This window comes from Corvus kubaryi, unplaced genomic scaffold (assembly GCF_017639235.1).
Source record: "Corvus kubaryi isolate FWS band 111438036 unplaced genomic scaffold, C.kubaryi_AGA036_p1.0 37284, whole genome shotgun sequence".
In the NCBI taxonomy this organism is placed as follows: Eukaryota; Metazoa; Chordata; class Aves; order Passeriformes; family Corvidae; genus Corvus; species Corvus kubaryi.
In genome coordinates this window covers 7,257,015-7,278,830 of record NW_024581088.1, presented here as the reverse complement: position 1 = coordinate 7,278,830, position 21,816 = coordinate 7,257,015, and the positions used below count along the sequence as shown (strand labels likewise).

Below are 21,816 nucleotides of genomic sequence, written 5' to 3'. Positions count from 1 at the left end.
TTTATTTTCTTTGCAATTATTTGGAAGAAGTCTCTGTAAACCGGCAACTGCTTCCAGCAAAGCTGCTGCTGCTCGAACAATCAGCTACTCTTACTTGTCCCTATTCTGCTTTTCCACCTTTTTTCCCCCCTAAATCTGCCACCTAAACTACAGCATTGACCTGTGATTTATGACTTTTTATAAAATCGTGAAGTGCAGGAATGAAGAAATCCTGGATGAAAAACACTGGAGAAAAAAACGTGTCAGAAGTGGAGTGAGGTATTTGGAGTAGTGGTAGGAAGAAAGGAAATTACTTGTTGAGCTTATTGAGGAAGCAAAACACTTGTAAAGAATTTGTGCTTCAAGCTTTAAAACAAAACGAAACCTTATTTCTTTATTAAAATAATGCAACTATTCAACATTATTGAAAAGAAATGACTGTTTTCAAGCCCTTTTATTGTGATAATATCCCAGTCCTTCCTATCCTCCTGTAATCTGCAGACCTATAAATGTGTAATTCACTGACTCCCTCAAAACTTTGTTGTGTCCATCCTCATCCCCATCCTGTTATTTAGAGCTGTAACAACACCCAGCAAAGCTGTCCCTTACCAGGAAAGCTTCCCTTCCTTCTGCCTCTGCCTTCATTGGATCCTGCTCGCCCGATCAGAGCAGGCAAATGTAGCCACCCACCTCTAGGAGGAAAACTGAGCTGCAGCCCTGGTGAAACATAAAGTTTATTTGACTAAAGTGACGCAAAAATTCTTAAAGAGCTCTTTGGCAGCAGATTATCTGGAAATCAGACCATGTGAGGGGGACTGGTGTACAAAAACCTCCCCAGGATGCTGAGTTGCCCACAGGCTGAGCTGCCCAGGCTGAAGTAAATGTGGGTGAAGGGGACTCGAGCTTGGATCTCTCCAAGGGCAGCGCTTCGGACCGACCCCAAACACAGGTACTTTATAATTTTGTCCTTACACAGCGATGTCTGAAGTACTTCCATGAAATTCAGACAGACTCAGAGACAGCTGCTCCTCAGAGCTGACCCCCTGCAGCAGCAGACACTGGAGTTTCATTAACTTTCCCTCCTCGTTGTCTCTTTCCACTTCGGTTATAAAATCTGAAATACTAATGACAGGCTAAAATCTGTACTCTAGGTTTTGTTTGTTTTTAAATCAGCTTTAAGGTCTTTGACAATTTTTAAAACATTGTGCATCTAACAAAGCTTTGGGGGCAAAGAAGATACCCTGATTTTAGTTTTAGTTTTCCTTGGGTTTTTAAAACTTTTAGTGTCTTTTATTTCTTTTCTGTTGCTACATGCTCTGTCATGGCACTTGTCCAGCAGTTATGAATGTTGGGAGTCAAATGCCTGTAGCAGAACATGTTCTGACAATCTAAACTTAAGAGTTTTGGCAGTCCACATAACTGCATTACCGATGTAAAGTTATCTGAAGCTTACAAAAAAGCATTAAACTACAAGGCAAAATGAAGGAAAGCAGCAGAATCCAAAGGAAAAAAGAAGAAAAAATAGGCAATTTAAGCTGTTATTTATTTTGAAAGGGTGTAGTGAGCTTTATTAACCATATTAATTTATATTTTAAAAGGTAAATGGTTCCAGCACAGTAAATTATTGAACTCAATGGGACAGATTTATTGCAAGTAATAAATCTGAAGAGCATGTCCTATGTATTTATAGTCAATCACGTTTACTGAAACCAACCGGTTTGCTGGGTTAGTTTGCTAAGAAATATGGAGTTTAATTAAGGAATGCAATGCAACTAAATATATAAATAGGCAAGGAAAACATGTTTTGATATGTTAAGAAAGCCTGGGGGAAAAGGGATCAGGCATTTAATGGATTTGGATTCTTGAAAATGTTGTGGTATTTTTTAATGTGGGTTGTCAGACATTTACCAGGGAAGGGCTCAAACACTTGGGCTGCATCTTCTGGTGATTTTGATGGTGAATTAACCATAATTTTTTGGGATAATATTTTGCAAACTTCTCACATAGCAAGTGACTGTTGTGACCATTTTCTAATTGGACAGAGTGTGATGAATTTCAGATGGTTAAATTAAGAAAAACTGTCCCCAAACTGGAATTTAATAACCCCCCTAATTTATTCCCACACATGGAAATGTGCACTGTGTTCTTTCCTGCTTTCCTCCATGGAAATACAAACTGATGAGTTTTCATTAGTTAGCAAAGCCTAAAGAAATATTAATTCTGTGTCCTGATCTCCTTCCTGATGCTCATGTTTGAACTCTTTTCCCAACCTGTGTGTTTGCAGCTCTGTATCTTATAGAACTGAGAGAACCCAATGAACCCTGCCTGTGGGATAAATGTTTCGTAAAGAATTTGAGTAGAACTTGGAGCCCAAATTAAGAGCTGTAATTTGGAGATAGCCATTAACGAATCTCCTTCAGAGAAACATCATCTGTTACTAAGGGATGGATTTATTTAGTGATGTTTGCTGTGTTATGACTCTTCCTTCAAGTTTATGTAAATAATTTGAGGAAGAATACAAAAGCAGTATCATTCCCTCCAAGCTTATCTGTTTCCTTGCACTACACACAGACACTCTCAAGCCAAAAAAATGCAGTTCCCCTCCTCCCTGTTCTTTAAATGACTGACACCAGTTTGGCAGCATTCCCACTACAGTACAGTGTCTGTCTTCTCAACAGAATTTTAAAGGTAAGACTCTCTCTTTCCTGAGGACTTTTTAATTTCAGACTGAAACAGGGACAAGATTGTGACATAAAACTCCCAGTGCAGGTTTGTATTTCCCCAAATCTGCTGCTGTCAGAAGCATTCTGTTCCCATCTTACCTACGTTTAGCCTTATCTGGGAATACAGGAGTTAACCTCTCCTTGTGCCACTCTTTGGGAAGCAGCTCTTTACTCTCCCAGGGCCATTGTCTCACCAGCACAACTTGCTGAGTTCACTCTGCTTTAGCAGGAATGTGAGGGAGCCCTTGGAGCCCTGCAGATATTCACATAAAGGGTCCATTTTGTCACCTTCATGCTGCAAGTTTCCTCTAAAATACTCCCAGGTTACAGCACTGTGCCAAAGTACCCAACTGAGTAACATTTAAAATCACTGGCACTGGGATCAAACCTGTTACAATTCACTGGACCATTAATTTCAGTGGGTTTTGTTCACTCTTTATCAAAATTCAATTTTGATTCTCTTCAACTAGAAAAGAATTTCTAAAAAAATCCCCCAAATAAATCAATTTTATGTTGTGGAGGGATGGTCTGGATATCAGCTTAGATCTGCTTTACACCTAATGCCCCAATTCTGTGGCTCCCAAGTATTTATGAATATCAGGTTTTGAAATCTGAAATACAAACTGTCGCACTTGCTAATGAGCTAATAGGAAAGGACATCCTAGGTAATCATTTTTTAATGAAATCAATAAAAGTGAACACATTCAACATCAAAAAGCACTATTTTTTTTTTGCATTAGGAAACTAAATATGACTCGTGTATGACACACAGCAGGTAAAATTCATCATAATTGAGAGCAATGCAATTTAATTGGCTCAAAAGTTTGTTTTTTAACAAGATCTCACAGTATGGGGACATCTATTCTGTAATACTTTGATTTAAGTGTTGCTCCTGAACTGTGCAAACTCAGGAAAAACACGAAGCCTCTCTGGCTCATTTGTGGCTCAGAGGTGAGAACAGGTCCAAGCAAACAGCACAGCCCTCTCCTGCCTGGGGTGAATGATTCCTATCTTGTCATACAAGCTTCTTGCTTGATATTTGAGATAAAAGTAACATCCTTGGACTCCTTCCATTTACGCACAACTGCCTGTGTGAACTGCAGGGTGTCATGTGAGTCAGGCAGCTGTAACCTTAACCATCTTAAATTCTTTGTGATAAACGTGAGATTTAGGTCAAGTTAACAACAGGAATCATCCCAGTGTTTGGTTCTGTTTGCCAACACCCTGGGCTGACTCTTTGTCTTGAGGTTCAAAGTGTTTCAATTCCCTGTGAGTGCCTGCATGTGAAGGGATGGAAGCAGGAGGATGGAGGAATAGTGGGAGGGAAGGTGGGACCTGAGTTTTCCTGCAGGAATGCAGCTGTGGCCCAGCGAGTGCTGCTTCTCCGCTTTCATAAAATTAGCACGAGAAATAAGAACACCATTTGTGTGACGTGAAATATATAGAAATTAACAACATTTGCGACTGAGAGAGTTAAAATGGGAGGCACAGGGGGTGGGCGAGTGCTGGGGAAGGCACCGCAGCCCCACCTCAAACACAGCAACCTCCCGGTGACTCGAGATCTGCCTCCCTTGAAGCATCTGCTCTTTGCTGCACCTCAACCCGATTGCTTTACTCTCCCAGACACATTAAAAGTCAATTCTTCCTTTTAAAAGTGCCGAGAGCAGGAAAATCACTTTGTTGAGGTGCTGGAAAGACTTGTTTGCTCTGTGGCAGAGCATGAAAGGGGAGGGATTCCCGCACTGCCACGAGAGGTCACTGCGAGCCTCCAGAAATAAACTGGGGATGCTCCCTCAGCTGAGCAGGAGGAACCGGGCCCCAGGCCAGGGATGCTCCTCGAGGATTGCTCTGGTAGACGTGAAAGAGCCGGATTTATGCATCAAGGAATATGCAGGGATTTTACATCCACAGTGTTGGTTCAAGTTCAGCTCAGTGTGGGAGATAAATAAATATAATTTAATTAATGTTTGGCCGATGTGAACTGCGTTGGTGGCTGCAGCCCAGCGTGTGGAAACACATGTCCTCAATTATGCATCCCAGTGTTTCCAACAAAGCTGGAATAGCTGTGGAGGACATGCTGCGTGCCCCAGGGTCACTCCTCTTTAGTCACCCTTTGCACAGGGAGGGTGACATTCCCAGGGCTGGCACCTTCCACGTGCTCCTGGACGGAGCTGCCCTGCAGAACAACCTCTGCCCAGGGCTGCTGCAGAGGCACCAGGGCCTCCCAGGGGAGCAAAGTCACGTCTACCAAACACAGATCAAAAGGAAACGAAAGCACAGAGCTCTGTCTTCTTCCCTTTTCTATCTCCTCTTTTTTTCCTGCAGCTAATTAGGGGGTGATAAGGAGCCAAGGTGCAGTTATGTAACAGCAACCTTTGTGGCAGCTCAGATTGAAAACAGGTTATAAACTCTTATTTCTGGAATCATTGCTGTCATCATTCAAGCACCTGAATTAGGGATCTGTGCAGAGAAGAAGGGGAGGCTGAGGTGGGCAAAATCTTTCACTCTTGGGGTCATTATCCCCTGGATGTCTTCCCTGGTGTCTGAGCATATTTCCCAACCCCAAGAGCTCTCTCTGCAGCTCTTTACACTCTTTGTAGTGGTCACAGTGCCTTCAAGTATTTTTTTTTCTCCTTGATTTGTAGCAAAGCAAAGAAAAAAGTACATTCTCCCACAAATTTTACAGTGTGATGAGATTATCTGAAACTGTTCTGTTTTCATGTGCCAACTATGCCCCTGTGAACTCCACTGGGTAGCCGTGAACTCCATCACTCCAGAGACTTCCCAGGACAGCTGATGAGCTGTAATTCCTTTTTCAGAAAGAAATTGTTCAACTTTCAGCTGAAGCCCCTGAAAATTCACATGTAATTTTGCATATATGAGGCTTGAACTACTGAAAATTCTACAGAAATAGTTCAAATAATGTGGTATTTTTTTCCCCTGTAGTCTCCAGGAGGAGGAGCTTAGGTCTGGATAGACAACAATCCTGGTTGTCACAGATCTTGGAAATTAACAAAAATCGTTGACCTCCCCTCAGTAAAGAAAGCACTGAAAAATGTGCAGAATTAAAAGTGTTTTACAAACACAGTGAGAGTTTAAGCCTCAGGTATGGAAAAGTCAGTCCCATGAGATAATGCAGTTAAATCAACATCCTTTACTGTGTTCCCATTTATGAGTGAGAGGGGTAAAGTCCAGAAGGGCTCAGGTTACTTTTCCATACTCCCACCTGGTATTTACCATACAAGGGGAGGATTGGCTGTGGCCTTTCCTTGGATTTCTATGTGGCCACCAGGGCTGTTTCCATCTCCATAACCTCCTTTGGGACATTTGGAAGGTTTTGGACTCCAAAGACGTTCAGATTTTATAGTCCTGCAGGTAAAACAGAACCTCCTGTTCTTTGCCCTGGTGTTTTTCTCTGGAGCTCTGAAGATGTTTCAGTCTTTGTGGATTAATTAACGGCAGCAAAGCACCTGCTCTTGTAAGAATTCACATTAATGATGCACTGCTTGCTGTATGATGGAAAGGAGATTCTTTGGGTAGAGACAGAATGTAAGCCTGGAGAACTAAAGGTTTCTGAAGGTTATAAATAACATCTTCGAGTGACTTTTATCTCAAGACCATCCTCCTGTTCACTCTGCAGCTAAATAATTTTCCTTCTCTTTCTGCTTGCACTGAGAAATGTTAAGAGGAGGTTTAACAAACTATCCTTGCAAAAGGTGGAAAGCTGGGAAAAACTTGAGTTTTAATAGCTCTGATAATCAGCAAATTCTAGAAATAAACAAATAATCTTCCTTCCCTGCTTTAGTTTTTCCTGCAGTTAAAAGTGAAATAATGCTTATTTTTTCTGCTAGGATGTGACAATGACAGTTATACTGTGATAAAATGTTTTGAAAAGGAAAAATTAGATGTAATTGAAATAATTTAATCTGTGGTGGCACAGTGTAGATTGTGTGACTCTTTGCTAGCAATAAAGCAGGGTTACTGCCCTGGGGAATTTACAGCACAGGGGATCAGCTCCTGTTCCAAGGTTTTGTTGGGTAAAGGCAGCTGGGTGTTTACATTATGTGAACAAATCAGCAGAAATCAAAACATAACCTGCTCACAGAATCACAACTCTCTCTCTTTGTTCTGCAGGAAAAGTTAATTGTGTTATACTTTATTTCAGGATGGTTTATTCCCTTGGATTCTGTTTTTAGCACACATGAAGAGGGCAGAGAAGCCAGGGATCCTCCCAGTGCCTGGGTTTTTTGCTGGCAGTGGGTAGGAGCACAAGAGTAGTGCCCACCACCCTTCCCAGGGCTGGAACCACAGTGTCAGCAGATCCAAACAGAATGGAAGATGCTTTTATTTGCCCAGGGACTCAGACGAGTTTTGTCCTCTAGACTCACATATTAGTTCTTAATCAAAAGAATCAAACTGAACTTTATGATCTCTTCTTCTTGTTATTAGTGTTGACTGAGCCTCAACAGTTAGCTGATGCAAAACCACTGAGATTTAAATACTTTTCTGAAGTTTCATTTAAGCCTTCTACATCTGCTGCTAAACAGAGCAGACACTGTGGGATTTCTGAAGAAAGGTGGTCATGAAATGTAATTTTTACACCCATGGTTGTCTCATATTTGTTTAATGAATTCTTTTCCCTCCATACCGGGTCAATCTAGAAATTGCCACACGATGAGTGGATGAGTCACAGGATGAACTTAGGAAAATGAAAATAAAAGTCACACTAAACTCTGCTTCAGTTTGCAAACTGGGAGTCCAACAGTGTTCAGAGGGAGAAGGTGACACCAGAAGACAGCAGGACTGTGACTGTGTGTGAGGTGTCCAGCAATGCACAAAGCCCAGCAGATCCTCCTGAGACGATGTAATCAAGGTACACCAGGTTCTGCTGTCAAAGAGGATGATTTCTTCCTGCCTTTCTCTGGACAAAATCCCAGATTATCTGCTCCATGATTCACATTGCATGCTGTGATGGTTAATTACCTCTGTATTTTAATCTCAGAATCTGCTGACTGTAACTTGAAAGTTACCAGCACCAGTAAAGTCTGTAATGGATTTTCAACTCTTTTTCACTTCTTAGATGGTGCTTGTGCCTTCAGTCTGATGGATTTAAGTATGGAAGAGGAATTCTAAAAGTGCTGGGAATAGAGGTGTGGGAAGACAAACCACGAGGGGACCCTGTGGTGCTGCCTGTCTGCAAGTGACCAGAACAAATCTCAGCAAAAATGGAAAAAAAGGCCACAAGGAATGAGACAGAGCCCCTGACTTCCAAGAAAGATTTCTCAGACTGTAGCAAAGGAGATGATTGTAAAGAGAACGGACTTGTGGTCAGGAACCCTAAATCTGCCCTACGGCTGGTGGAGGATGGCAACAAAGTCCACCCCAGCCAGGGAGATAAGGGGGAGGCAGCTCAGATCTCAAATGGTTATTCAGGGGTTCAGAGCTCCGTTCCCTGCAATGGAGAGATGGAGGATGCCCAGGGCACGGCCCCAGCAGCCACCACCACCACCACAACCACCACATCCACCACCTGCGGGGCCGAAGCTCAGCAGCAGCTGATGGAGCTGGAGGACAGAGAGACCTGGAGTAAAAAAATTGACTTTCTTCTCTCTGTCATTGGATATGCAGTGGATCTGGGAAATGTGTGGAGATTTCCTTATATCTGTTATCAAAATGGAGGAGGTCAGTGCTCAGTCCTGTTCATTGTTCCTTAATGCTGAATTTCTTGGTTTATAAATGGATGATTTAGTGGCTTTTAAAATATCATGTGTAACACATGACCAGGGAGAAATTATTTACTGAAAAACCTAAATATTGGGATAAGATAATGACAGAAAAGTTATTTAGGAAGATTTAAAAATCTCAGCACAACCAGAAGCCGAGAGCCAAGTAGGTGCAGACCCACACTCCAACACAAACGACTCAATCCCTTTCTCAAGGAGTGTTTTAAAATCTGATAAACCAACATGTCTAAACTGACTTCTGAGGAAGGCTAGCCCTTTGACTTACTGACATAAGGGCCAAAGTATAAATCTAAAATCTAATCAAGGAGATCTTGGAAAGGACTTTTGTCTCTCTGATGTAACAAAGGCATTTTACTGGAGAAATTAATTATTTTACCTGTAGCCCATCTCACAGCTGTACCTACTGCAGCCAGTGGAGTCTTGGTGAATCCTGTGTCACAGAAATGTGAGAAGTTTGGCCTGAGTGTTGCTTCTTGTTCTCACTGATAAGTAGTTACTCTTATGAGAAATCCCACAATAATTCAGTGGTGTGCTGGCTAGGGAGGGGATATGCATTTTCCCTGTGGGATAGAAGGAACTCTTGTTTATGGACTGCTGTTGGAAGCGAAGTCTATGAAGAGTTACAATCATCTGCCTTCTCTCTTGCAGGAGCATTCCTCATTCCTTACACAATCATGGCCATCTTTGGAGGGATTCCTCTCTTCTATATGGAATTAGCACTAGGACAGTACCACAGGAACGGGTGTATTTCCATTTGGAGAAAAATATGTCCTATATTCAAAGGTAACAAAGGGAAATGGAATTTTCTGAATAACTGGAAAATATTCCTATAAAGGTGACATTTCGTGGGGAAAAAAGAAAATCTCATAAAGCCAAGTAAGGCTTGTTCTACACAAGATTTTGGCTTTATGAAGAAAGCTTTCCTAAAACTCCATCTACACCTGCACGTGTGTGTGTACTCTTGTATACACATACAGGATGCAACTCAAATGGATTAGATAGAAGCTGACCAAGTCTAAAAACAAAAAATAAAAGGAACTGTTCTATATCCCAGTGTTGTACAAGTATCTCTTGTTCCCAGTGTTATAGCTCTGGTCTTGTGTTTTTATTTACTGAGACTGCAAGGTGACTATTTCTAGATGGCAGAAATTTAGGAACACAGGGAAAAGCCCCCTTTATAACCATGTTCTGTTTTGATTAAGGATGCTTTGCTGGAATCAGAGTATTTCTGAAGCCACAAGAAATGCCATTGTTGTAAACACTTGGGAGGGTGTGCGTTCCTCCTGCAGAGCTGCCTTAGACAGTTACTAATGGTACTTGATGTGATAACCAATTCCTTTTGTTTTTTGGTCTAAAACTTACACTGTCTGAATGCAATTATTTCCTGCCTCTCCAGGAATTGGCTTTGCCATCTGTATCATAGATCTTTACGTAGCCTCCTACTACAACACCATCATGGCTTGGGCTTTTTACTACCTCATCTCCTCCTTCACGGCGGAGCTGCCCTGGACCAGCTGCACAAATCCCTGGAACACAGGAAACTGCACCAACTACTTCAGCAAGGACAACGTCAGCTGGTCCCTGCACTCCATCTCTCCTGCAGAAGAATTTTATACGTAAGTGCATGTAAGTGAGGATGATGGTGTTAGCCAGACTGCTGGAACACCAGCAAGCTTTTCTTCAGAGGGCAGCAGGGCTGATTGTTGATGGTACCCTCTTCAAATCACTGAGTTCTTGTAGGGGGTATGAGCTTAGTGTGTATGGGGGCTGCTCTGCATTTTGGGAGCTTTCCAGTCGCTGTCTGCTGTCACTTATCATCACTGGTATGCTGTTAATATCAAACTTTTAATTAAAATAAAATGAATCCAAAATGTCATGACTTTGAAGGCTGCTGATCAAGGCCTCAGGATTCCTTGTAATGCTCAGACCACAGTATGGGACAGTTAAATGCACATTTAATGTAAGCATTTGTTAAAAAATTATCTCTGCTGTGTTCTTCTTTCCTCTTGCAGCCGCCAGGTTCTGCAGGTGCACAGGTCTGATGGACTGGATGACCTGGGGGGCATTAGCTGGCAACTGACCCTCTGCTTGCTGTTAATCTTCACCATTGTGTACTTCAGCATCTGGAAAGGGGTCAAAACATCAGGCAAGGTGATGTAAAAGCAAGACACATCATCTTGGTACAGTGCAGTCTAGAGGCAGTTCTACCTGAGCCAATTAAATGTCAGGGGATTATCTCAGGTTGTTTTCATGACAGGGATTATGGGCTGATGTATTTGTTGTACAGTGATTGCTACTCTTATCCAAGCAATAAAAGACAAAAATAAGTGACACCACTGTTCTCTGGGCAGGAACAACCCTGCCAAGGAAAAGGGACAAATATGCAAACTGCCTGTTCAGAGACCTGCAGAGAAGCTCACGTGAAGATGCTATAAATGCTAAGAGATATAATATGATTAACTAATTCTTATTATCCCTGTTAACTTTCTACCCACGGTAAATGCTCTCTCACCATGTTCCCTCACAGGTGGTTTGGGTGACTGCCACGTTCCCTTACATCATCCTCTTCATCCTGCTAGTGAGAGGTGCAACTTTGCCTGGGGCTTGGAGAGGTGTCCTCTACTACTTGAAACCTGACTGGCAGAAACTCCTGGCCACTGAGGTAAAAAACTTTATAGAAGAGTAGAGATTTGCTTTCAGCCTATCCATGTGTGTATCTGCACAGGTACATAGAGCATGACTGAACAGATGTCTTAGCATGGACTTAAAAGCCTGACTCCATGCTCTTTCCATGATTATAAAGAATTTTAAAGATTAGAGTCCACCCTCAATTTAGCTTGAACTAAAGGCAGACTTCCCATTCAGTGGTTGAACAGAATGAGTGATGTGATTAGAAGAAAACAAGCGACCAAACACTCTTCCACCAGGAAAACGGTGACCAGGCTGGCACTGAGTGAGAAGCTTTGAGCGCTCCTACACTGCAATGAAGTGAGTCACACTGAGCAAACTGAATTTATTAAACCCTAACAAGTAGTGGAGCTGCAGTTTTTTGGCTTAAGGGAACCAGTACAGACCTACAGTGTCCACAGCTGCCCCTATTTAAATAGTGCAGGTTACTGGAGCAGAAACTTCTATCTCCATCCTGTAACAAGCTTTGGCAGATGAGACCATGGACACCAACTAAACCCTGACTCAGTAACTCATGTAAGTGCCTGTGGAGGAGGAATAAATCAGTCAGGCCTGCATACACCACCAAAATTTGAAAGGAAAGGAGGAATGAGGACAAACTGACCTAACCAACAAACCCTAGGCCCTCCAGTATCTGATCCAGCCTTGAACTCTGTGGGTGACAAGCAATCCATCAGGCTCAAGGCTGTGCTCACTTCACTGCCTGTGAAAGTGTCTGGTGAGGAGGGTGATGGAAAAACCCCAAAGCAATAAATACTACAAACACAAAGATTAAAAAATTCCAATGTTTGCAAGTCTGCTGCTGCCCAGCTGATATGGAGAGTTTTGAATGAAGAGGAAATGAAAAGACACCAGTCTGATAAAGCAGCATCTCCAATAAGGAACCACATCTTCTGCAAAAGCAATAAAGGGCATTGATATTGTATTGGATGTATCTGGAGTGAGGACAGCAGATTGCAATCTGTGTGCTGGGTGATGACAGAGCTCTGTCTGGATGATACAGGATGGCCTCACACGATGGGAGAGAATATTAGAAATGAGTTGTAATGAACTCTATGTTTCAATCAGAAGAGAATAAATGAATGAGGACTTTCACCTTCAGAAAGAGAGCTGATATTGTACTTTAGAACATTACTCATTAGGGCTGTGCCACTTTTCAAGTACAACACGCTTTTCATAACAAGATCATCACACTTGCATCTGTCACAGCTACAACAAAGCTGAATTGAGCCCCAAGAACCAGAACTGCATCCACACTGTCAAATGTATTTCCATAAATCTAGAAAAAGTCGACACAGCCTGGAGGACACATTGCCAAACACAGGACTATTCCACAGCACACAGAGTTTGGAAGAAGACTTGGAAGGCTGCAAAATCATGGATAGAAAGTTCTCTATACACTGCAAAACTTGTGTTGAACTGATTACAGGCAATTCACTGACTTAATCTAAGATGCTGTCAGAAGTGCAACAGCCACAACAGATCTACAATAAACATTCATATTTCAACATCTCTCTTAACAGAGTGTCTGTTAGAGCAGGACTGGGACATAGGCAGAGCAGTGAAACACCCCTTTGTAAACCTAAGTGATATTCTGAATATGCCAAACTCATTCAATCAGTTTCACGTCATTTTTTCTTGGCCTTCAATATTTTTCAGGTTTGGGTGGATGCAGCAGCTCAGATTTTTTTCTCCCTGGGACCAGGTTTTGGGGTCCTGTTGGCTTATGCCAGCTACAACAAATTCCACAACAACTGCTACCAGTGAGTTCTACCTTATTCTATAAGTAAAATCGAGTTGAAAAATGCAACTGTGGGTATTTATGAAAAAGAAACAGGGTACTGTACTGATGAAGGGCACTGAATTATCAAACCTGTGTACATAGAAATCAGACAGAAGTGTAACAGAACAGAAATCCTTGCTGCAAGAACCTGCAATCTAAAGCATTTCTCCTTGGTTCCCTACCTTAAAGTAAGGTAATTTTTACCAAGTATAGCAAGAGGTCTAAGGTGTAGAAACCTGCTACAACAAAATGGACTAAATCCCTGCCAAACCATCACATTGTAATTCTTTAATCTCAGTAGTCACTTGGGAAATGATTTCATAGTCTTGAGCAGAAAGGCAATTTATAGTTGCTTCCTTGTTACCTTAAAAAAATTACATTTCTAACTTGTAAATGAAATTCTCAATTCTTTAATATTCATGTAGTAATTCCTATTCTTTTAAAACACCAGGATACAGCCAGCTTTCAATCCAGTGTCAGACTGATGTTACAGCATCTGTATGGATTTGTGAAGAAAAAGTAGTCACGGGTTGTTGGGTTTTTCCCTCTTTCTTTCAAATCTGCTGCTTGTTTTTTTCCTGTATTCCCCTAGTTTTTCTAGGAGTCTGTCCAGACTGTAGACCAAGAGGCTGTAAATCCTCTCTAGCAGATGTAGATTCCCTGATGTGAGTTAGGTCTTCTGTTGCAGAGATGCTTTGGTCACCAGCACTGTGAACTGCTTGACCAGCTTTGTGTCTGGATTTGTGATCTTCACCGTGCTGGGATACATGGCTGAGATGAGGAACGAGGATGTGTCAGAGGTTGCCAAAGACACTGGTAGGTTAACGTTTTATGCACATCTCAAACTGCTTCTAAGGTAGAATATATTTGTATATTAACTTCTAGATTGAGAGCAGCTCAAATTATGAGACATATTTAGTATATTATTCAGGATACTGACTTTATAAGGGTGCTGTTATACAGTACAGCTAAAAAATTAGTGCATAAATACCATGTACAAAAGTCAGATTGCAGCTTCACAAATGTGGTGGTAACTGCTCGTGGCAAAACAGCCTGGGGGAAGAAGTTTTCCCCTGGGAGACACCGTGCACCAGCCTGTCCTTCCCTCAGCAGTACTGGCTAACAATGACCCCAACTCTCTGATGCAGGACCCAGCCTGCTCTTCATCACGTACGCAGAGGCCATTGCAAACATGCCTGCTTCCACCTTCTTTGCCATCATCTTCTTCCTGATGCTGCTCACGCTGGGGTTAGACAGCACGGTGAGTAGCCAGCATGGGGGATCCTCAGGGTACAGCCTGAACCCCTCAGACACCACAGAAACAGAATTACAAACACTGCACTGGCACTGAGGGGTTTGCAGCAGCTCCAGGTGCCTTCTGTAAGACAGCAACTGTTGCTCCAAGTTTTATCTAAACAGGTTTAAATACAATCAAATGATTTGTCACTGTCATACTGTGACAATAAGACCCTGAAATACAAGCAAAGCACTTGATTCACACACTCCTGGTTGAATGCAGCCTTCCAGGCTCCTTTCTTGCTTGTAAACTTATAAAGCAATTATGAAAATCTGGAGTTTTTTCACACAAATTGGATTTAAAAGGTGGGAACTGGAGATATACTAAAATACTGTCATGTGAGTCTGATTTTACAGGTGGAGAATCAGCTCCTTCCATCAGGGCTGAACTCAGCTGATTCCACAGTCTTAGTCCTACTGAACCTCCTCCCACTTCTCCACATTCTGGTGCCTGTAGCACAGGACTCTCTTTGGATGACACTGCATTCCCACAAATACTTGAACACTAAATCCCTAAAGGGTTTTAAAAAGTTATGAGGAAAGACTTGTCTAAAAAACCCCACACCAAACTCTACAGCAGAACAAAGCACCAGTGTTTCAATGCTGTAATGCTGAAACATAATTTTAAGCAGGTAACCTCTATTTGCCAGTGATTTTTCCACGCTTTTCAGTTTGCAGGACTAGAGGGAGTGATTACTGGAGTCCTGGATGAATTTCCGCATGTCTGGGGCAAACGCAGGGAATTGTTTGTCCTTGGTCTGACCATCGTTTGCTTTTTGGGGTCACTGGCAACCCTGACATTTGTGAGTATTTCACCCACCCTCAGCCTCCCTCACTGGCAGTTTCCTGCCAATGACACCTTGGAGGGCAGAAATTTTTGAAGAGAGTTTCAAGAAACCAGACTGAATCTCCAGCCTGTTTTCTTTATGTATTAGATACCTATTACTTGGAATAAATGTGAAGAGTATCTTACTAGGAAACATGCTGCAAAATGATCCTACTGCAACTCATGATGTGCTACACATCACAAATGATGCTGCTCATCAGTCAGCAGACAACCAGCCACATTTCTTATGTGGTTTACTTCTTGTTCCAAAAAGCTCCATGTTTAAAAATAACATGGATAATTATTATAATCTTCACAATGTTTAAAATGTTTTTGAATTTTAAAAAAAAAATTCTAGTAATGGATTTCCTGGATCTTCCTCATTGTTTCAAGGCAGAAATCATCATTAGTCACACCAAATAGTTCCTGTGGGGCTGGTGGATTTCATTCTCATGACAAACAATTTTTGAATCAGTGTTCATAATGGAAAAGGAAAGAAATATTTAGCTTTCCTGCCATGTTTTGCTCCACTTGTTCATTTATGTGTAATTTCCTTCTCATGTGAAGTGTTTGCTGTACAAGGATGCTGAGTTCCTCTGCAAGAGGTCTCCTCCTTCATGGTTCTAGATCCCAAATAGAAAGAAAGCAAAGTAACACTTTATTTCCTGTTCGGTAGCTATGATTCCTGTTGAAGAAAGAAGAGGGCATGCAAAAAGCCATCATGTAAAATCCCATTTGTTCACTAAAATCCAGCCAGAAGTGCCAGCAGATTTTAGCTTCTGTGCATGGCAGCCCCCCAGGTGAGCGATGTCCACAGAGAGTGAGCAGCTCACCAGGATTTCCCTGGCAGAAACAGAGTGACAGAACTGGGTGAATTTCCCACTTGTGAATGCTCTGCTCCAGCCAAAGGCAGTACCAACCAGCAGAAGGGCAGGATTCCCATCACTGGATCCTTGGGACACTTGACAGTTTGATCTCTTTTCCAGGGAGGAGCGTATGTGGTGAAGCTGTTTGAAGAATACGCCACTGGTCCAGCTGTCCTGACCGTCGTGTTCCTGGAGGCAGTGGCTGTGTCCTGGTTCTATGGTACATCCAAACACCCCTGACCCAAACTCCTGAGCTCCTGCAGCTCTGCACTGCCTCAGTTTCTGCAGACAAGATCACCCATGTCTCCAGAAAAAATTTTACAAAAGCTTTTTACAAATTCACTGATAACTAAACCAGTGAGATTTAGTATTAATTGCTCTCTGATAGAAGTACACAGACATCTAAAAGTAACAGGAGGTACAATTCAGAATAATTAAGGATTTAATAAAATTAAGAGTTACAGGAACAAAATGGTCTTCTGTGATAGATTCTGAATTTACTTGCTCTAGTGTTGAGCATCTACTTAAGAAAAACTTAGATCTGCTGTCATCCCTCTCCTCCCACTTGTCTCCACAGGCATCACCCAGTTTTGCAATGATGTGAAAGAAATGCTGGGCTCTGCCCCAGGCTGGTACTGGCGAGTTTGCTGGGTTGCAATTAGTCCCCTCTTCCTTCTGGTGAGTTTTCTTTAGAGCTTTTTCTTTCCAGCACAAGAAAATAACCACTGAACAATGCAGCTCCTTAGACTTCTAAAAGCTTAATTCCAGAATTCCCTTGTGAAGTACTTTAGTAACAATTTTTGTTAAACCAAAAAGGCTCAATTAGTGAAAAACCCAATACAATGCTGCAAGATCTTGTTACTAAATCACAGTTTTAAGAATTTTTGTAGAGTTAGCTGAATAAGTCTGGGTTCTGAATAACTCCCCCCCACCCTCTGCTAAACAAATTTACTTTATTTTGTTGCTTTATGTTTACCTCAGCAAAATGAAGCAATAAAAGCTGATGAAACGTACTGTCAGAGGAGGAAAACCAAGATAAGGAAATATACTGCCTCAGCAACTGCTGACAGACAATTTTAGAATATTCCACTTAAAATTTACAGCAGTTAATTACAACCATTATAAATCTATAATTCAGATTTGGAAATATGTCCCAATGTTTGGCTTGGCAGTGTTATTAATACCATTTGAACATAAAGTGTTCATTTCCTGATTCAAAACGAGTTCACGCTACCTTTTATTCTGATTGGCCTTAGTGGGAGCAGAGCAGGTCAAGATGGAGTTTATGAAGCACAGAATGTAGATTTAAGACCTACAGAGTGAATTCAAAGCACTTGTAATGATCAAGGCATAATCAACAGACTTTCATTTTATTACCTTAGAAAGAGAAGTCTATAAATAAAAATGTCACAGCACAGTAATTTTTATACTTCTGTCCTCTTTGTGATCCTAAACCAGCAAAATAAACAGAGAGGCACACAGCTCTGGGGATGTGGTTACCAGGCAGAGCTATTTGTATTCCCTGTGAAAACTAACCTAAAATAAGGGAAGCTCAGGATGTAGGATGTCATTTCTGTACGGAACTTTTGCTGGTAATCCTGAGCTTCTGATGACACTCTGGAAAAAAGTCAGAAATCCTTCCAAGGACAGTCACAAATATTTTTCCTGTGATATTCAACTGAAAGTATTTGTTGCTTCCTAAGAAATTTCTCAGCCATGAATGATATGCTCAGGAAAATGATCCAACAGCAGTAACCAAGATGACATTTTTTTCCTTTTCCTGTTCTGACAGAGAGCAGTGCAGTGTGCAGAATATCGAAGCATCCTTTTGGTCTTTGTTTTCTGATTTGTTGTTGATTTTTTGTTTTAAAGCTAATGTAATTTGGGATTTTTTCAGTGTCAACATATTTTTAATCTTGAGTCCTACTCGTTTTCTACTTATTTCAATGCTACACTGGAAAACAGAGCTCCCCAAAGTGTGTGCCATCAAAATCCACGTATTCACACTTTCCCCTTTTTCTCTTTCAGTTCGTCACGTGCAGCTTTCTGTCCAACCCTCCTGAGCTGAGGCTTTTTGATTATGATTATCCCTACTGGACCACAGTCGTGGGTTACTGCATAGGAACCTCCTCCATCATCTTCATTCCCATCTACATGGTCTATCGGTTGGTCATCACCCCAGGGACACTTAAGGAGGTATCCTTGATGCTCTGTTGCTTCTGTTTGACTGTTAGGAAGGAGGTGATTCCTAAAAATATTATGAGTAGATTTTTTTCCTGGGACTTGGCTGTTCTGGCTTGCTGAATTGTCTTCTACCCATTCTCACAAATCTCCCCAGTTCTTACTGAGGCCGCTGACAAATTCTTATAAAATGTTATATCAAGTAATTTTTTAAGCTCTGCTGAACTTGAGAGTCTTCCTAAAATTCACCCCAGACACTCAAAATCCCTCAGTCAAGCAAACGAGGCAGTGGAAGGCTGGTTTCCTGAGGTGTATCTGTAAGAAAAGCTTGTTTTTCTCTCCCACATTTAGTAAGATTTCTCTGCCATAAATCTGTAACGACAATACTGGGATTTCTTTTAAGTTCAAATAAATACCAGTTCATAAATAATACGTTTAGTTGGCTTAGGGTATCCAAGTAAACTGCAAAGTCCTAAAGCATTAATATGACATCTGCCAAGCTTTGATTCCAATTATGCTACAAGTAATTTTTAAAAACCTCCTGTGTACTTCTATAGCACTTCACATCTTCATAGTGCTAACACAGGCCTGAAACATTCTTAAGTAGTTCAAGAGGTGCAAGTCAAAGTCAAGTCATATTTTATTATAAATCTCTTTCTAAATGGCTGTCATGTTATGTACTACCTCTAAAATGAATCAATTTCTAATAATTATTTCTTTCCAACAGCGTATTCTGAAAAGCATTACTCCAGAAACAGCTACAGAAATTCCCTTTGGAGACATCCGCATGAACACAGTATAAGCTAACCTGGTTCTGGGGGGAGGGAAGAGGAGCACAAAATGCCACTTTCCCCACCCTCTCCCCGCAAAGAATCACCTTCCCAGCTGAGACAACAAACGGAGTTTTCCACAGAGGCTGCACCACTGACAACACTCAGAAAGGTGATGCCTCCAAGCAATTTATTCAAGCAATTCAATGAAATCTACTGTGCACTTCCAAGCAGGTTGAACTGAGCACTCACTCTGGAACACGAGGGAACATCCCTGCTCCAGGAGTGGCACCGAGTGCCTGCAGCAGCCCCTCCAGGACGAGCAAGGCACGGCAGGATTAGGTGTAGACCCCCAGTGCGTGGCAGTGCTCCCGTATCTCCCTCCGTGTGATCGTTCGTACCGGGCAATGTCGTATTCGCTTCTAAGGTTCTCTAATTGCTTCAACTACATGGGAAAATGCACAAATATTTCTGATAGCCATACATTACTCGAGTAACGCAGGGGTTTATAAACTAGGAAAACAAAAGTAGAAAGTTCCCTAGGTTTGTGGTGGAGTAGACAGAGGGAGAGGAAAAATGCTAAGCAGCACAGCTCTGCACACACCAGCACACACAGCTGGTAGCATTGGCCCTCTTTTCATTTCCTCTGTTTTGTAAGTGGTAACAATTTCTACTGTTTGTTGCATTAAAAATACTGCAAAAGCATTTTTTGTGATGTTTTAGGCTTCACTTTCCTTTAGATCCACTCGAGCCACAAAAACTCATCATGAGTTAACTTGACAAGCACTCAAGTTGCCAGCACTTACTGAACTGTTTCCATAACCAATCATTGTCCTGGCAGACCTAAAGAAACTACAGACCAACAATGAATCTTTTTGAGTTCTCATGCCAAAAAGTGGAATCTTAAAGTTCTGTTTCTCTGCTTCACTTCACTTTTTTTTTTTTTACAGTTAATTTCACACCTAAAATTTGCTGGAGCCTGTGGGTTTTTCCTCCTCATATTATAATGTGACTGCATTGGGTTTTCAAGCTGAAGAAGAAAAGGAGAGGAATTTTTTTTCTTAGGAATAAGTTGAGCAGAATTCAGCAGGACTGATTCTCATCAGAACAATTTATATTAAATTTCAAGGCACTGGCACACCAATTAACTCCATACTAAGCTCTTCACACGTGCTCCCCAAATGCAGCTGCCCTTCAGCCTGGCTGCACCTGCCCTGTCCCTTGGAGGACACAAGTTCTGCTGCACTGGAAGTGCAGATAAACCCAAGCAGGCATCATTCATGCACAAACCTGCGTTGTATTTTTATTCCGACACATAGATTATGATGAAAGTAAAATAAAATAGAGGATAAAAGTCTCTTTTGTATCCCTTTGCTAAACTTGCCAAGGTTCCCTGTGCACCCAGAGCAGGGGGCATTAAGGAACCCATTGGAGTTTACCTGGGTATGAAGAACTTGCCAGGTGAGAGGAGAGCAGGGATGCTGTGTTTGCCTTCTGAAAATATTTTCATCACCTCTGCCAAAGTTTTCCCCTTATGTGTACCTGGAGAAAGGTCTCTTCCACTTCCTCTTCCACTCTGGCTAATGACTTTTGAGTTTAAGTTTCAAGCCCAACTTCCAATAAGGAAATAACTTAAGAGGGACAAGGAGTGTTCTTTGAGAACTACAGACTCCTGAACTATATTTAGAAAGGGAATATGTTCTTTAATTGCCACTAGAAAAACATAATAAACCTGTCTTACTGGACGGTTCCTCATGAGAAATAGTTTTGTAGCTCATGCCTCAAGTGTATTTGAAAACTACTTCTAAAAATTAAATTTTCTGAGTTCATTAACTGAAAAAATACACATGAAATGTCAATGTAAGATAAATGAGGTATTTGCTGTTTCCAACAGCGAAGTGTGGGAAATAAAGGAGAAAACCCTACCCAATTTCTTCCCTCTTCAGACAGGTGTTCAGCTAACAAAAAAAATTTGTCATTTTTAAGACACTGACACAGGACAGATATTGCCTCTCTGGGAGGTTTCAGAGAGACTCCTCAAGAAATGTCACATTTTCTAGTGAATTAAATCAGCCAGGAAGCCCTGATACAAACAAGCCCTGCAATAGCTGGAACATGATGACAACATGCTTTGAATCTCAAGATACTGAGAGAGGATGAAAATTCTTAGAATTATTTGCAGATACAAAAAGCAATGTAGATTTAAAAGGCTTTTCTTTTCCTGAATAACACAAAGATAAAATACATCCATGTTTTCATTCTGTAAGTGCTGAACTTTAAAGGCAGTTTAGTCCTCATTACATTTTTGTTACATGGTGTACTGGTTTGAGTATCTTATTATGCTACACTCATTTTTTAGTATTTCTATTTAGCTGAGTGGTTGAAATAGTGAGAAACTGACTTAATTTATTTATACAATTTTTTTTTTTTTCTTTTATATACCCATGTGAAAACATGTAAAGTAACCAATATTTATCAGGTAGCTCAGCAAGTAGCCATACTTTAAACACTGGTTTTGTATAAAAACTACTTATATTGATACCAAATGAGCTGCACTGCAGTTACAAAGTGTTTTGAGGCAAAAAAATTCCTTCCATTCACCTCACCTTTCACTCATCTATCACAAGGATCTCCTACCCTCTGTTCTGCACAGTGAAAAGGAAGTAATGAAACTCGTAAATTAGGACCATCTTTGCCTTTTAAAGAGAATTAAACTGGAGTTTTAGCTGTACAGAACAAAGCATTCCCTCCAACTTGTACATGATGCACCCGTATTAATTTATGCAGCTGTTTAGTTACAAGTGTTGCAAGCTGATTGTAAGTCATCAGTATGTGCCTTGTACTGTAAACTGTTATTGTAATAAATTTAATATTCATAAACCATATGCAGATGTCTCTTGTGCCTCTCTCTTCTGGGAAGAGCAAAGATCAAAATCTCAATTCTAAGGAAAAGCAGAATA

The 21,816-nt window shown here is 41.3% G+C and overlaps 1 protein-coding gene across 2 annotated transcripts; it reads left to right on the top strand.

Moving 5' to 3' along the window:
- Nucleotides 1-564: 564 nt before the first annotated feature.
- Nucleotides 565-21,741, top strand: SLC6A4 (solute carrier family 6 member 4). Of its 2 annotated transcripts, XM_042026262.1 has the most exons (15): nucleotides 565-928; nucleotides 7,364-7,575; nucleotides 7,783-8,384; nucleotides 9,095-9,229; nucleotides 9,843-10,062; nucleotides 10,459-10,597; nucleotides 10,974-11,108; nucleotides 12,794-12,897; nucleotides 13,606-13,733; nucleotides 14,066-14,178; nucleotides 14,885-15,016; nucleotides 16,026-16,125; nucleotides 16,483-16,583; nucleotides 17,934-18,101; nucleotides 18,814-21,741. In XM_042026262.1, the coding sequence occupies exons 3-15, from the start codon at nucleotides 7,928-7,930 to the stop codon at nucleotides 18,886-18,888; spliced, it is 2,007 nt and encodes a 668-aa protein (XP_041882196.1). In that variant the 5' UTR covers nucleotides 565-928; nucleotides 7,364-7,575; nucleotides 7,783-7,927; the 3' UTR covers nucleotides 18,889-21,741. The 2 variants fall into 2 exon arrangements, with proteins under 2 accessions (XP_041882196.1, XP_041882195.1); XM_042026261.1 differs by lacking the exon at nucleotides 7,364-7,575.
- Nucleotides 21,742-21,816: the final 75 nt, after the last annotated feature.